Source organism: Otolemur garnettii, unplaced genomic scaffold, assembly GCF_000181295.1.
Source record: "Otolemur garnettii isolate 467f Iridium unplaced genomic scaffold, OtoGar3 scaffold00019, whole genome shotgun sequence".
NCBI classification, from domain to species: domain Eukaryota; kingdom Metazoa; phylum Chordata; class Mammalia; order Primates; family Galagidae; genus Otolemur; species Otolemur garnettii.
The window spans coordinates 19,760,314-19,776,673 of record NW_003852414.1 but is presented as its reverse complement, the minus strand read 5'-3'; the positions used below and the strand labels follow the sequence as shown (position 1 = coordinate 19,776,673).

At 45.2% G+C, this 16,360-nt stretch overlaps 1 protein-coding gene and 1 non-coding gene across 2 annotated transcripts in view; one reads left to right on the top strand and one right to left on the bottom strand.

The window, feature by feature from the left end:
• The window catches only part of DHTKD1 (dehydrogenase E1 and transketolase domain containing 1), a 42,328-nt gene that overhangs the window by 19,516 nt on the left and 6,452 nt on the right, over positions 1-16,360 (top strand). Inside the window, exons 6-13 of the mRNA XM_003786814.3 lie at positions 1,897-2,068; positions 4,437-4,635; positions 6,595-6,907; positions 8,211-8,295; positions 8,748-8,887; positions 10,288-10,438; positions 11,832-11,938; positions 13,659-13,823. Of these exons, the coding sequence (XP_003786862.1) occupies positions 1,897-2,068; positions 4,437-4,635; positions 6,595-6,907; positions 8,211-8,295; positions 8,748-8,887; positions 10,288-10,438; positions 11,832-11,938; positions 13,659-13,823 (1,332 nt within the window). The remainder of the gene's footprint in view (positions 1-1,896; positions 2,069-4,436; positions 4,636-6,594; positions 6,908-8,210; positions 8,296-8,747; positions 8,888-10,287; positions 10,439-11,831; positions 11,939-13,658; positions 13,824-16,360) is intronic.
• Positions 2,860-2,966, bottom strand: LOC111724145. Its single transcript, XR_002772489.1, has one exon. It is a non-coding gene; the product is annotated as a U6 spliceosomal RNA (small nuclear RNA).

The window sequence follows — 16,360 nt, the reverse complement described above, 5'->3', positions numbered from 1 at the left end:
CCTGGCATCACAGCTCACAGCAACCTCAAGCTCTTGGGCTTGACCAATCCTCTTGCCTTAGCTTCCAAAGTAGCTGGGACTACAGGCCCCTTCCATAACACCTGGCTAGTTTTAAAAACAGGGTCTTGATCTTGCTCAGGCTGGTCTCAAACTCCTGAGCTCAGGCAATCCACCTGCCTGGGCCTTCCAGAGTGCTAGGATTACAGATGTTGACTAACCTGACCCAGCCTTAGGATATTTTCAATAGCATTAAAAAAACTACTTGCAAATATTCTTTCTTCATTTTTATTTATTTCTTCTTATTCTCTGAGCTTATCAGATCATTTTATTTAGTTCAGTGTTTTGTGTTTTGGCTTTTTATGATAATAGCCTGTTTTGTTTTGTTTTTTTGAGACAGAGTTTCACTCTGTTGCCCTGAGTAGAGTGCTATGGCTTCATAGCTCATAGCAACCTCAAACTGTTGGCCTTAAGCAGTTCTCTTGCCTCAGCCTCCCAAGTGGCTGGGACTATGGGCACTTGCCACAATACCCTGCTAATTTTTCTATTTTTAGTGGAGATGGAGTCTCACTCTTTCTTGCTCAGGCTGGTCTTAAACTCCTGAGCTCAGGCAATCTACTGTCTTGGCCTCCTAATATGCTAGGATTACAGGTATGAACCACTGCATCCAGCCAATAAATAGCCTTTCAATGTGAAGCCAGTAGAGCTCATACTTTTTTCTAAGATCTTCTAAGGTCACAATTCCTTTACTATTTAAACTTAAAATTTAAACTGAAAAATTATTTTCCTCTCAGGGCAGTGGTGCTTGCCTATAATCTTAGCTACTTGGGAGGTTAAAGTGGGAGGAGTGCTTGAGCCCAGGAGTTTGAGGCCAGCCTGGGCAACATAGTGAGACCCCATCTCTTTTTTGTTTGATTGTTGAGACAGAGTCTCACTCTGTTGTCTAGGCTAGACTGCAGTGGCATCATCATAGCTCTTTGAAACTTCAAAATTGAGGGCTAAAGCCAGCCTCGTGCTCAACCTCCCCGGTAGATGCTACCATACCCAGCTAATTTTATTATTCATTTGTAGAGATGGAGTTTGGTTCTTGCTCAGGTTGGTGTTGAACTCCTGAGCTCCAGTGCTCCTCAACCTCCCAAAGTGCTAGGAGTACAGGTGTGAGGCACTGCACCTGGCCTAGTGAGAGCCCATCTCTAACAAAAAAATTTTCTTGTTCTCTCCCACCTAGTCTGCCAAGTATTGTAATATAGTGACTTTGAATGTTCTAGAAGGATAGCATATATATTCTTCCATGATAACGTTTTGCTTTTCTGCAAATCTTCTTTCTCCTTATACATGAGACACTTTTCTCCCACACCTCATCACGTCACATTCCTGTATGTTCACAGTGGTGGCAAAGATTAGGGGACATGAGTCACACGGTCTCTCTCCAGGAGGTGAGATGAGAGGAAGAGTCCAAAGCCGCACTGTGTTCCTTGTGCCTCATGGGCTGCCCCCTGGCAAGATTCCCTAGAGCTGACTTCTCTTTACATCCAACAGCCCTGCCTTCATGGTGCCCCCAGAATGTTTGCTTCCGTGATGACACGATGTAGAAGGAACAGGTTCCCTGACAGTGGCTGCAACAGGAAAAGGACTGACTGAGCATCTTTGTAAAAGACAAAAGATTGATACAATCTGAAGAGAAACCAGGGTTGACTGAGCATCTTTGAAAGATGCTCTGGAGATCAGCCTGACCATTCTAGGAATCTGTGACCCGCATGTTTTTAGGACGGCAGTGGAGAAGTAACAGGGTGGTTTCTATTCCTGCTAGTATGTGAAAGTGGTTTATCCCAGTATGAAAGAAAATCTAAATTTTTTAAACTTTATCTTCCTTTTCTCTTTTCTCACCCCATGGTTTAGGTTCATGGTGATGCTTCTTTCTGCGGACAAGGGATTGTTCCAGAAACGTTCACACTGTCTAACCTACCACATTTTAGAATTGGTGGGAGTGTCCATCTCATTGTCAACAATCAGCTGGGTTACACCACCCCAGCAGAGAGAGGGAGATCTTCTTTATACTGCAGTGACATTGGTAAGTAGCACAGGGGAGGTGACCTCTCCACTGCAGTGATGTGGCTGTGTGGCACAGGGGAGGTGACATGTCTCCACTGCGGTGGTGTTGGTGTGTGGCACGGGGGATGTTGCTGGGTTAGACAAGGTATTTGTAGAGAAACCTCTATCTAGTTTACTCAGCCATTACAATGAGCCTCACTAGTTACTCACTCATAGTGAGACTCTGTCTCAAAATAAATAAATAAATAAATAAATATTTACTCACTCATAGTGAGACTCTGTCTCAAAATAAATAAATATTTATTATTATATTACATAATAATAAATATGTTATTATATTATATTATTTATTTATTTATTTTGAGACAGAGTCTCAAGCTGTTGCTCTGGGTAGAGTGCCATGGCATTACAGCTCACAGCAACCTCCAACTCTTGGGCTTAAGTGATTCTTTTGCCTCAGCCTCCCACGTAGCTGGGACTACAGGCACTCACCACCACCACAGTGCTTGGCTATTTTTCTGTTGCAGTTGTTGTTTAGCAGGGCTGGGCCGGATTTGAACCCACCTACCTCGGTGTATGTGGCTGGCACCCTTACCCACTGAGCTATGGGTGCCACCTGCTTATCTTGTTTTAATTTGAGACAGATCTTACTTTCCATCCCAGGCTGGCCTGCAGTGGTGTCATCATAGCTCACAGCAGCCTCAAATTCCTGGGCTCAGATGATCCACAGGAGGCTAAGAGATCCTTGTGCCTGAGCTTCCCAAGTAGCTGGGACTATAGCTGCCTGTCAGTATGCCCAGCTGATTTTTTTTTTTAATGGAACGCTTCACGAATTTGTGTGTCATCCTTGCGTAGGGGCCATGCTAATCTTCTCAGTATCATTCCAATTTTAGTATATGTGCTGCCAAAGCGAGCACTGAGGATTTTTTTTTTTTTTTTTTTTTTGCAGTTTTTAGCCAGGGTTAGGTTTGAACCTGCCACCTCCAGCATGTGGGGCCAGTGCCCTACTCCTTTGATCCACAGGTGCCACCCTGCCCAGCTGATTTTTTAAAAAAAATTGTAGAGTCACGGTCTCATTGTGCTGCCCAGGCTGGTCTCGAAATCCTGGCCTCAAGCGATCCTCCCACTTTGGCCTCCCAAAGTGCTGGGATTAGAGGTGTCAGCCACCATGCCCAACCTCATTTTAAGTTTTGGATCAGACATGTTCAGTAGTCACCAACAGTGATGCCCAGTGAACATTCCTTTCCAAGGTGATCCTTAAATCCATGGAAATCAGACAAGCACAGACCTGAGAGTGAATCACCTTCAATTGTTTAAGTAACCGGATGAACAATCTGGTGAAAGGCGAAAAGCAAAGCAGCTAGTGCAACACTAGAGTCCTTGTCTTCAGGGTGTTCTAATTTGGGGTGCCCGAGGTCTTGGTCGAAACAGATAGGTTCAGTCACCAAATCTGGTGAAAATCTAGTGAGGACTAGGCTGAGACGATTCAAAGTCAATGTGTTTTAATCTGTGAAACTGGCAGTCTTAGGAGCAAGGGTGGGCTTTCATTCCTGTTTCACTGAATTAGAAGAACTGTTCTGTTTTTACACTCAGAGCCTGGACTGGGTGCCTTTCACAGTTGTCTGTGTGAATTCTTGGTGATTAGCCTGATAGAGATACTGAAGGTCCATTGCAGAACTTGTCTTTGGAGAAAATTTATCTTTTTCTAGGATGCATCCTTTAATGATGTTTTTATATCAAGAAGAAAGAAAATAGTAATAATAATAACAAAATAAATACCAACTGTTATGTATAGACAATGTACATGACAGTGTTAAGCATTAGTACTTTATATACATTAACTCATTTAAGCTCCACAACATTTCTTTTTTATTATTTTTTTCTTTTCTATATTTTAGAGTCAGAGACTCACTTTGTTGCCTTTGGTAGAGTGCGGTGGCATCACAGCTCACAGCAACCTCCATCCAGGTCCTGGGCTTAGGCGAATCTCTTGCCTCAGCCTCCAGAGTAGCTGGGACTACAGGCGCCTGCCACAACACCCGGCTATTTTTTTGTTGCAGTTTGGCTGGGGCCGGGGTCGAACCCGTCACCCTCGGTATATGGGGCCAGCACCCTACCCAGTGAGCCACAGGCTCCACCCTAAGCTCTACAGCATTTCTAAGAAGTAGTTTTAGAGATGAGTAGACTGAGATCATGACCTCGTCAAAGTCACATAGTATGTCATGGAGCTGGAACTTGCTGGCTGGACCACAAAGCTTGGGATCTAACCAACCAGCCAGTCTCCCTGCAGGGACTGGGCTCTCTTCCCACACAGGCGGCAAGACTTAGGGAGGGCTAATATGGTTCTGGGTTAATTGTCCGGCTTCACCTTGGTCTTCCCTGCTTAGGGAAGCTCGTGGGCAGTGCCATCATCCACGTCAACGGAGACAGCCCAGAGGAAGTGGTCCGTGCCACACGGCTGGCTTTTGAATACCAGCGCCGGTTCCGGAAGGATGTCATTGTTGACTTGTTCTGCTACAGGCAGTGGGGCCACAATGAGCTGGACGAGCCTTTCTTCACCAACCCAGTCATGTACAAAATCATCAGGTACAATTACACACTTTCCTTTGACACAGCCCCTCCTCCCGGGGTGCGTTATTAGTTTTAATAGACTCTCAGGTGGGATGGCCATCTTCCCCAGTTTGCCTAGGATGTGAAACTTTCAATGCGATTATCTGACTGGGACCATCCTGGGCAGAGTCACCCCACATTCTTCACACTCTATGTTTCCTCTTGGCGTAGAGAAGGGCAACTTGACGGCTTAGCAGATGGGAAGACAGCAGGAGGAGGACTTGGGCACAGCCTTGCCCAAAACTACTTAGCACAGTGTTGGCAGGATCAGAAATAGAACCTGCGTGGTTCGTGTCACAAACCAAAGACATGGACCTGCTTTGCCTCTTGGCTGGAGGAGACACAGGGATTTTTAACAAATGTTCTGAACTTGCTGTCCAGTACGGGAGCCACTAGCCATAAGTGGCTATTGAGCCACTGAAATGCACTGGTCCTGATTGATGTGCAATTAAGGGTGACATCACACCAGATTCTAACAACTTAGTGTGTAAAATATAAACTTGATAGATCACAGTAAGTTTTATACTGATGAGGTATTGAAATGACAGTATTTTGGATTTATTGATATAAATCAAATCTATTATTGAAATTAATTAATTCCACCTTTTTCTTTTTGCCCTTTCTAATGTGACTGCCAGAAATTTTTTAAATTGCACACGTGGCTTGGATTTTCTTTATGTCAGACAGCGCTGACTGAGAAGGTTGATGTGACACAGAGGGAACGCACTGCTTTGCGATTCTTTTTCTAGACACAAGAAGGTAAAATAGATGCCCTCCTTAATTTTCTCATGGATATAAGTGAAAGCAGAGGGATAAACTTGAGGGCATTTTACTGGCCTTTCTGGTCTAACAAGACAGCAGAAAGAGTGCTGTTCTAGGAAGAAGTAATCTGCGTCCTCTGCTTAGCTCTGAATTTAGACTGAATGAGTCCGTGAGGCTCAGGGTTCTATTTAAAAAAAAAATCTATCCTGCTTACCTCTCACTTTTCTCAGGATTAACTACGATAATCTATGAGAACAGACTTTATCGTTTAAAGTATATGGATGTATAGTGGTATTATTAGTTCAAGGATGATTAAAGCAACCAGAAACAGATGCCAGCAACTTTGAGCTGCATACTTTTTTTTTTTGCGTGTTTTTTTTTGGCCGGGGCTGGGTCTGAACCCGCCACCTCTGGCATATGGTAGACAGGATGCATAAGTCCTGGTAATGACTGTTGGAGTTTTACCAATTCTAAGGAAAATATTACTGATTATTTCCACCCGGTTGTAGATAAAAGCTTATAAATATAAATTTGTTTTCTCTTGCTTGCCTGGAAGAGGTTGTTAACTTGTGAGTACCTTTATGACTATGTATAATTGTTCATTTATTTATTTGTTTATTAACACATTTATTTATTTTAGTGTCCGTCACTTCAGAATATTTGTTTTATTAACTTATTGAGGTAGGAATCACAAAGTGCACAACTTGGGGGAGTATGTAATCCTAGCACTCGGAGAGCCCGAGATGGTTGGATCGCCTGATCTTACAAGTTCAAGACCAGCCTGAGCTAGAGCGAAACCCTGTTTCTAAAAACAGCTGGGCAAGGTGGCAGGCAGCTGTAGTCCCAGCTACTCAGGAGGCTGAGACAAGAGAATCACTTGAGCCCAAGAGTTTGAGGTTGCTATGAGCTGTGATGTCACAGCACTCTACTGAGGGTGATAAAGTGAAACTCTGTCTCAAAAAAAAAAAGGAAATAAAGTGCAGGATTCGGTGGTGTTTATTACATTCACATGCTTTGTGACTGCCACTTCTATCTAGTTCCAGAACATTTCCTGAATGTGCGATTATGGTGATGACATTCTATGATGGCTTTGACAGTGACTGGCTCTGTCACTCTTGGATTTTTGCAGATCAAATTGATGTTTTTGTTTTTGTTGCCATCTTTCTTGGACAGAGCCCGAAAGAGCATCCCTGACACATATGCAGAGCACCTTATTGCCAGTGGACTCATGGCCCAGGAGGAGGTGTCTGAAATAAAATCTTCCTACTATGCCAAGTTAAATAACCACTTAACTGACACGGCCCACTATAGCCCCCCCGCCACTAACCTGCAAGCCCACTGGCAGGGCCTAGTTCAGCCAGAAGCAAGAATCACCACCTGGAACACAGGTGTGCCCCTTGACCTCCTGCGGTTTGTCGGTGGGAAGTCTGTGGAGGTTCCAGAGGAGCTCCAGGTCCACAGTCACCTCCTAAAGATGTATGTTCAGGTGGGAACACTGAAATCACGTGTTACTGCTTTTTCTTCTTGCTTGCCAAAGGAATCCATGTTGGTTCAGTGTTTTTGGTTGGCTTATTCTTTTGACAAAGAATATTGTGTATCATTAGGTTCTAGGGACTGAGCCTAGCATTGTTTGGGACTGACAGCTGATTAATCTCATAAACAGATTTTCTCTAATTTTATTTTTTATCCATGTATTTATTTGCTTATGTGTATTTAATATCGACGCATGGAAAACATGCACGTTATAAAAAATACACAAAGACAGGAATGTCTGTTTGATTTTTCCAATCTCTGAGCAAAAAGCACTTCTTTCAGGTGGCTTATAAAAGAAACAAAAAACCAACACACATGGGCAACGCCTCTGGCTCAGTGAGTAGGGTGCTGGCCCATATACCGAGTGTGGTGAGTTCAAACCCGGCCCCAGCCAAACCGCAACAAAAAAATAGCTGGGCGTTGTGGTGGGCGCCTATAGTCCCAGGTACTTGGGAGGCTGAGGCAAGAGAATCGCCTAAGCCCAGGAGTTGGAGGTTGCTGTAAGCTATGATGCCACAGCACTCTACTGAGGGCAATAAAGTGAGACTCTGTCTCTTAAAAAAAAAAAAACCAACACATGTACCCCAAAGGTTCCCATTTAGACCCTTATACATGCTAGGTTTTACATACCATCTTATGTTAGCTATAGGCGAGGGCCGGGTTCAAACCCCCCACCGTTGATGTATGGGGCCAGCGCCCTACCCATTGAGCCACAGGTGCCGCCCCCAGGTTTTCATCTTTCTTAAGCTTTTTTTTTTTTTTTTTAATTGTTAAGCAGGTCTGGGCAGGGTTTGAACCCACCCTCCCTGGTGTGGGGACCTGGCACTCTCACCACTGAGCTACAGCATGCAGCTCTTATCTTCCTTAAGCTTGAAGGAACTTGGGCATCTGCATTATGTTAAAATGCTAACTTTGGTTTTAGATGTGTGTAACAGGCATAGAGGCTATTATAGCAAGCTACATAGTGATTACCCAGCCTTAGAAGTAGGATGTTATAAATACAGTCCCCACATACAGTCTGTAATCCCATCTTCTCAGACCCTAGGGAGGTGTCCACTAACCCTAAGTGCATGTTTGTCCTGCCTGTTTCAGAAGTGTGTGTAATTGCTGTCGTACTCTGACGCAGCTGTCTGCCCTCTCTGTTTTTATTCAACATTCTGGTTTTGATACTTACTATTGTGTTGCATTAAGTTTTTGGAGCTTGATGTGACATCGACTCTTGAAAGTTTCTTTTCTCCTTCCCTTCAACTTTACAGTCTAGAATGGAGAAAGTGATGGAAGGCACAAAGCTGGACTGGGCCACAGCGGAAGCTCTTGCCTTCGGCTCCCTACTTGCTGAAGGTGAGAACTGGCTGTTAGCTGCACGGCTGGTAGAGAAAGATTTAAATGACATTGGCTGTGACCTTTCTGAATTACAGCTACCTCCTGTTGTTTGCATTGGCTTGAGAGATTCTGAAACATGTTAAATTAGCTTTTCTTACCTGACAATTGTATTTGATTGTGGTACAAGTCATGTCAGCAGCCTTCATCAGAGGAGGGACTAAAAAGCATTTATACTCCCCCAATACATTGCTGTTACCTGTTCAAATTTGTGGGACAAGTGATGACTGTCCATTCTTGCCCTATGTTGACTTTTGAATATAGGACGGTATATTTTAATAAGGAGACTCTGTTATGCTAAGGAAAATTCTTAGGATTAAGCTGATGTATAAGAAATTCAGAGTTGCTGTGTCTTATTATCAAGTGATTCATGAGAGTCTGCTTTTTTTTTTTTTCTTTCCTTCTTGCTCAAGGTTTTAATGTCCGTCTGAGTGGCCAAGATGTTGGCCGTGGAACTTTTAGCCAGAGGCATGCAATGGTGGTTTGCCAGGAGACCGATGATACCTATCTCCCTCTGAACCACATGGACCCTCATCAGAAGGGGTTTCTAGAGGTAGGATGTTACCGTGGCAGTCACAAAATCTAGGTGGCCACAATTATGGTTCCAGGATTCTTGTTTTTGAGGCAGAACCTCAAGCTGTTGCCCTGGGTAGAGTGCTGTAGCATCACAGCTCACAGCAACCTCCAACTCCTGGGCTCAAGCGTGTCTCCTGCCTCAGCCTCCCAAGTAGCTGGGACCACAGGAGCCCACCACAATGCCCGGCTATTTTTTGGTTGCAGCCGTCATTGTTGTTTTGGTGGGCCCGAGTTGGATTAGAACCTGCCACCTTAGGTGTATGTGGCTGGCGCCTTAGCCACTTGAGCCACAGGTGCCGAGCCAAAGATTTCATTTATTATCTAATATCATGTCCTTCATACGAAGACCTGGGAGAAACTCCTGTGACCTTGCTGTTGTGAGGAGTTGTTGTCTCCTGAGCCTTCATTGCCTGTGTTGGATTGTATTACTGCCCAGTGTTCCCTTATCAATAATGGCTTTTAGGAGGGGAAGGGAGCGGATGGGGGCAGTGACAGCCTCCATGATCCGTGAGCCACTCCTTAGGGTACGTCCTAGCCCAGCTCTGTTCTGTGTCTCAATCTTCATTTGTCTTCTTTCCCTCCACTTAAAATGTGTACACCAGGGTATATGTTATATACGTTTATAAGCCACCTTGCATGCTTTTTGGATAAATAAAAACATTTATTTATTTTATTTAAATAAAAACATAGAATCAAGAAAATAAGGTATTTCGGTGTACACAGGCGATGGGGCAGCTACATCTGCCTGGGGAAGGCAGGGAGAGCTTGAGAGAAGGAGGCAGATCTGAGCTTAGACGTGAGGGATGTTGGGGGACATCTAGTCTAATTAATGTGGGGTGAACATTCTAGGTGGACACAGGGTACATATGGAAGCTGTGAGGTGAGAAAACCCTACTTGCTCTGGGAACTACAAATAGCTTCACTTGACTGGAGTTTAAGCAACCAGTGTGCACAGATCACATGGAGAGAGAGAGAGAGAAGGTGCTAGATTCTTTTTAAGCAATTAGCTCCCATGGGAACTAATAAAGCAAGGATTCCCACCCCACCTCCACCCACCTCCCACCCCACCTCCACCCATTTATCTTTTCAGAAGGGATCTGCCCCCATGGCCCAAATACTTCCCTTTAGCCCCTACCTCCAACATGGGGAATCAGATTTCAACAGGAGGTTTGGAGAGGTCAGACAAACCGTATAGCACCCTCCTTTCTGAGAGGAATACGGTGATGGATGGAAGCAAAGCTTCCCTCTGCACCCCTCCTCCCTTCGAAGGGTTTGTGAAAACGTGACACGCTGCCCTTGCTGGCTCCTGCGCCCTTTGCTGGCTCCTCTTGGGCAGCCCCTTGCATGACAGCCTTTGGTTCTCTTCTCGGGCATTAGGTGAGCAACAGCCCGCTGTCAGAAGAGGCCGTCCTAGGATTTGAGTATGGAATGAGCATTGAAAGCCCAAAGCTACTGCCCGTCTGGGAGGCTCAGTTTGGTGATTTCTTCAATGGTGCCCAGATCATCTTTGACACGTTCATCTCTGGAGGTTGGTATTAGGGTGTGGGAGGGTAAGGGACGTAGGTCCCAGTCTCACCAGCCCAGGAGAATGGACAGGGGCCACTGCTGCTTATGACACTCCTGAGTGCTGTGGGCCCTCCGGGGACTTGGGGATCACCCTATTACATGCTGAGGCCTCGCAGCTATCAGACAGTTTTTTTGTTTTTTTTTTTTAGAGATAGAGTCTCACTTTGTTGCCCTTATTAGAGTGCTGTGAAGTCATAGCTCACAGCAACCTCTGGGTTTAGGCAATTCTCTTGCCTCAGCCTCCCGAGTAGCTGGGACTACAGGTGCCCGCCACGACACCCGGCTATTTTTTTGTTGCAGTTTGGCTGGGGCTGGGTTTGAACCTGCCACCCTGGGTATATGGAGCCTGCGCCCGACTCGCTGAGCCACAGCGCCGCCCAGTTTTTTTTTTTTTTGAGTCAGAGCCTCAAGCTGTCCCCCTGGGTAGAGTGCTGTGGCATCACTCACAGCAATCTCCAACTCCTGGGCTCTAGCGAGTCTCCTGCCTCTACCTCCTAAGTAGCTGGGACCACAGTTGCCCACCACAATGCCTGGCTATTTTGGTTGCAGCCATCATTGTTGTTTGGCGGGCCCGGGCTGGATTTGAACTTGCCACCTTAGGTGTATGTGGCTGGCGCCTTAGCCGCTTGAGCCACAGGCACCGAGCCTATCAGGCAGTTTAATGAAGGACTATCCCAAGGACTCAGCAGGGCCTTGAAGACCAGTTCCCCTCTCTCCATGCACACCCAAGTGTTGAAGAACAGTACTTGTTGTGTACTATTAGAACTTGAAATCTGTGAAGGAAAAGCTAAGTCTCTCCCCAGATCCTCAACCTAATTTTCTGGGGGTATCTACTATTAGGTTTTGAATATGCAGAACCTCTATAATGTGACCCCCACCAAGGGACTGTAACAAACTGGTCAACACAAGGAGGTCAACATAAGGAACTAGGCCCACTGTACTGATACGCTCATGTGGTGCATGTCCGGTCTATGAAAATTAGGTCAACGTAAGGAGTTGGTCAGTGTGGGGAGGTGGTCAGCTGGGCTAGGAGGAAGGTGGCGGGAGGCGCCCATTCTTCTACAAACCGTGCCTGTGATGAAATCAGAGTGGCACCAGCTGGCTAGGAAGCCGGGCATTCACCTTGCAGTTCACCTTTCACTTGCTACTGTCCAGGACATGTGCCGGTATAGCTTTCTCTCCCAGCAAAGTGGATATTTTCTCCCTAAGGATGGTGTAACAGTGCTAGAAAGTACATGTAAGGAAAACCGTGTTGGGGGCCAGGCAGCAGACTAACTAACACTGGTTTCACTGTCCACGTGGCATCCGCTGCTCCTGCTTCACAGAGTCCTTATTCCCCAGTCCTATTTTTCCAGGAGAGGCCAAGTGGCTGCTACAGAGCGGCATCGTCATTCTCCTTCCACACGGCTACGATGGGGCTGGGCCAGACCACTCGTCTTGCCGCATAGAGCGTTTCCTGCAGGTATGTTGAACGATGCCTTCTGGAGTCCAGGAAGCCTTTTCCTCTTCCCAGGTGCTTACCTAGCTCCTGCAGGCGGCTGAAAGCTCACCTTATACTGTAAGGCCTGGTAGGACTTGAATGGAACTGATTTGAGGCCATGTCAGAGTTTCTTGGAAACATGCTTCAGGTATCACAGTTTAGGGCAGTTAGAGTGGTTCCTGGCACAATGATTATACTACCAAAAAGAAAAAAGAAAGTGGCTCCTATGGGGACAAGATCCAAAGCTTTTTTTGTTGTTGTTGTTTAGAGATAGAGTCTCACTCTGTTGCCCCAGGCTAGAGTTCTGTGGCGTCAGCCTAGTATACAGCAACCTCAAACTCCTGGGCTCAAATGAGCCTCCTGCCTGAGTCTCCAGAGTAGGTGGGACTATAGGAACCTACCACAATGGCCTGGCTAATTTTTTCTGTTTTTAGTAAGATGGGTTCTCACTCCTGCTCCTGCTGTTCTTAAACTCCTCAGCTCATATGACCCTCTGCCTCCCAGAGTGCTAGGATTAGCACCACTAGGATGGTGTTCAGCCAGAAAACTCTAAATAAAGAGAGATAATGGACACAGGGGCTAACCCCAGATCAGATTCTCAGGAAGGGACCTAGGAATCAGTATTTTTCCTTTTTTTTTTTTTTAAGACAGAGCATCAAGGTATTGCCCTGGGTAGAGTGCTGTGGCATCACAACTCACAGTAACCTCAAACTCTTGGGCTCAAGGGATTCTCTTGCCTCAGCCTCCCAAGTAGCTGGGACTACAGGTGCCCATCACAACACCTGGCTATTTTTTGGTTGTAGTTGTCATTGTTTGGCAGGCCCAGGCCAGATTCGAACCCGCCAGTTCTGGTGTATGTGGTTGGTGCTTTAGCCGCTTGAGCTACAGGTGCCACACCAGTATTTTTACTTTTAAAAACTGTTTTCAAGTAATGGTGGTATTTTTATTAAATGATTCATTATCATCAAATCATTGTAAGTAATTTGAAATGGCCTCTAGAAACAGCCATTGCTCTCATTTGGTAAGAATCACTACAAATGCCTCTTCTTATTATTTCCTTATAGTTTATTATGAAAACTTTTAAATATACAGAAAAGTTCAAAAGATTTACAATAAACATTCATATACTAACCCCATAGGATCCATCGTTAACCCCACAGGAAGAGAATATGTTTTTTTTATTTTTGAGGCAGAGCCTTAAACTATCTCCCTTGGGAGAGTGCTGTGGCATCACAGCTCACAGCAAACTCCTGGGCTTAAGCGAGTCTCCTGCCTCAGCCTCCCAAGTAACTGGGACCACAGGCACCTGCCACAACGCCCGGCTATTTTTTTTGGTTGCGGGCATTGTTTGGCGGACCCAGGCTGGATTCGAATCTGCCACCTTAGGTGTATGTGGCTGGCGCCTTAGCTGCTTGAGCCACAGGCGCCGAGCCAGAGCATCTGTTTTTAAGAGTCCATTCCAGATAATTGTTGCAGTCAGCTGTGTTTGGGGCCCCCCTGTGCCAGGTGACACAGATTGGGCCAGTGTCTAGAACTGACAGAACTCTCCTTCGGCTCACACTTCACCGTGCATAAATTTACCTTCTGGTATTTTTCTGTAATGGAGAGAAATGTCTTTTCCTCGTTGAGAATGCTGTGTTTCCCGTTGGTGAGGCTGTTGTCATTGTGACCGAGACAGATGATCTTTCCGTTTCTCTCCCAGATGTGTGACAGCAGAGAAGAGGGGGTGGATGGAGACACCGTGAACATGTTTGTGGTTTACCCCACAACCCCCGCACAGTATTTCCACTTGCTTAGAAGACAGATGGTCCGGAACTTCAGAAAACCCCTCATCGTTGCTTCTCCTAAGATGTTACTCAGGCTCCCTGTAAGTAGAAAAAACTGGCTTATAAGCCCTTCACCTTTTCTCGTTCTTTATACTCTATTTCTCTCTACTTACTATCTCTAGTTATATTTCTAGTTTACAGAAATGTCTTTAGCGTCTTAATGGATTTTCCTGCTTCTTTTATTTTTTAAACCTTTTAATACTGCCAGGAAATATCAGTAGCTTTTTATTTCCCTTGTAATGGAAGATAGAGTAGAGGACATTATCACACTGGTATCCTGGCCTGAGTAGAAAGGACATTTTATATCAAGTTTTAAAGTTCAGATAGTTTTCACACTACTATGTTGATACACGTAGTAACACATTGGGGAATTTAAAATATTTGGGTGAAAATGAATGGTATTATGGTTCTTTATTAAGATTTTTTCCTTTAGGCCAGGTGCAGTGGCTCATGCCTATAATCTCAGCGCTCTGGAAGGCCAAGGTGGGTGGATTGCATGAGCTCAGGAGTTTGATACCACCTTGAGCAAGAGCGAAAACCCATCTCTACTAAAAATAGAAAAATTAGGCAACGCCTGTAACTCAGTGGATAGGGTGCTGGCCATATACACCGAGGCCCGGGCCTGCTAAACAACGACAACTGCAACAAAAGAATAGCTGGGAGTTGTGGCAGGCGCCTTGGTCCCAACTACTTGGGAGGCTGAGGCAAGAGAATCTCTTAAGCTCAGGAGTTTGAGGTTGCTGTGAGCTGTGATGTCTTAGCACTCTACCAAGGTTGACATAGTGAGACTCTGTTTAAAAAAAAAGAAAAGAAAAGAAAAGAAAGAACAATTAGCTAGGCATTGTGGGGAGCACCTGTAGTTCTAGCTACTAGGGAGGCTGAGGCAAGAGGATCACTTAAGCCCAAGAGTTTGAGGTTGCTGTGAGGTCTGATGATACCATAATGTTCTACCCAAGACAACACAGTTGAGACTCTGTCTCAAAAAACAGTTTTTTTTTCTATTAAATGGTTTATCCCAGGCAGACTCCTATTTTATTTTATTTTATTTTATTTTTGAGACTGAGCCTCAAGCTGTTCCCCTGGGTAGAGTGCTGTGGCATTACAGCTCACAGCAACCTCCAACTCCTGGGCTCAAGCGAGTCTCCTGCCTCTGCCTCCCAAGTAGCTGGGACCACAGGCACCCGCCACAACGCCCGGCTATTTTTTGGTTGCAGCCGTCATTGTTGTTTGGCCGGTCCGGGCTGGGGATTCGAACCTGCCACCTTAGGTGTACGTGGCTGGCGCCTTAGCCGGTTGAGCTATAGGTGCCGAGCCAGACTCCTATTTTAGTAAGCATAAATATTATAATACACCTTATTCCTGCAGTTTATACTAAGGATTTATTTCCTCCTGGTTTACTTGTTTAAGTGTTCAGTGCATAATGTATTTTTCAAATCACAAAAATATGCTACTTTTTAAGTGGGAGTGTTCAAGATATTTAGTGCTAGTAAGCATATGTTTATCCCATCTGCTATAATTATTTTCAGATTCATATGAGAGTTTTAACTAGGATTAGCATTTAAAAATTTACATTATTTGGCTGTAACTGCTGAAATGAAATAAAATATTTAGAATTTGGCCATTCAAGAATGTTTTGGGGGCTCGACACCCGTATCTCTTTTTTTTTTTTTTTTTAAGGCTGATTTCTTTAACACCCATATCTCAATGGTTATGGCGCCAGGTACATGCACCAAGGCTGGTGGGTTTGAACCCAGCCACGGCCTGCTAAATAACAATGACAACAATAGGAAAAAAACAGCTGGGTGTTGTGCAGAACACCTGTAGTCCCAGGTACTTGGGAGGCTGAGGCAAGAGAATTGCTTAAACCCAAGAGTTTGAGGTTGCTGTGAGCTGTGATGCCATTGCACTCTACCGAGGGTGACATACTGAGACTCTGTCTTTAAAAAAAAAAACATAAAAATGTTTTTGGTGTATGGTGGCTCACTCCTGTAATCCTAGCCCTTTAAGAGGCTGAGGCAGGAGGATCCTTTGAGCTCAGGAGTTTGAGACCAGCTTGAGCAAGAACAAGACCCTATTTCTACTAAAAATAGAAGAATCAGCCAGCATCCTGGTGGGCACCCGCAGTCTGAGCTACTCGGGAGGCTGAGGCAGGAGGATCACTTGAGCACGGGAGTTTGAGGTTATCATGAGCTACGATGCCTTGGCATTCTAGCCTGGGCAACAGAGTGAGGCTCTGTCTCAAAAAAATTAAAAAAAAAATGAAATAAAAAGAATGTCTTGTGCTGCTCCCAAAGGTTTTAGAGTGTACCTTTGGGATGGAGGGGTACAGAAGAAAGCTGGATGGGCTTTGCTGCTGTCCCTTGTGGTTTGAAGCGGTTCCTGGCATTTAGAAGGGAGCAGAGAGGCACTGATCCTCAGGGGCAGCACTATGGCCCTGGAAACAGTGGCTCCTTGAATTTAGTACTGTAGGTATCTTACTTGACCCACGCTAGCCCCAGCCCTGGTGAATATCCGTCACTGTCTGAGACTTCACATGGTCCAGACTATGGGGTGGTCTTTTTTTTTTTTTTTTTTTTTT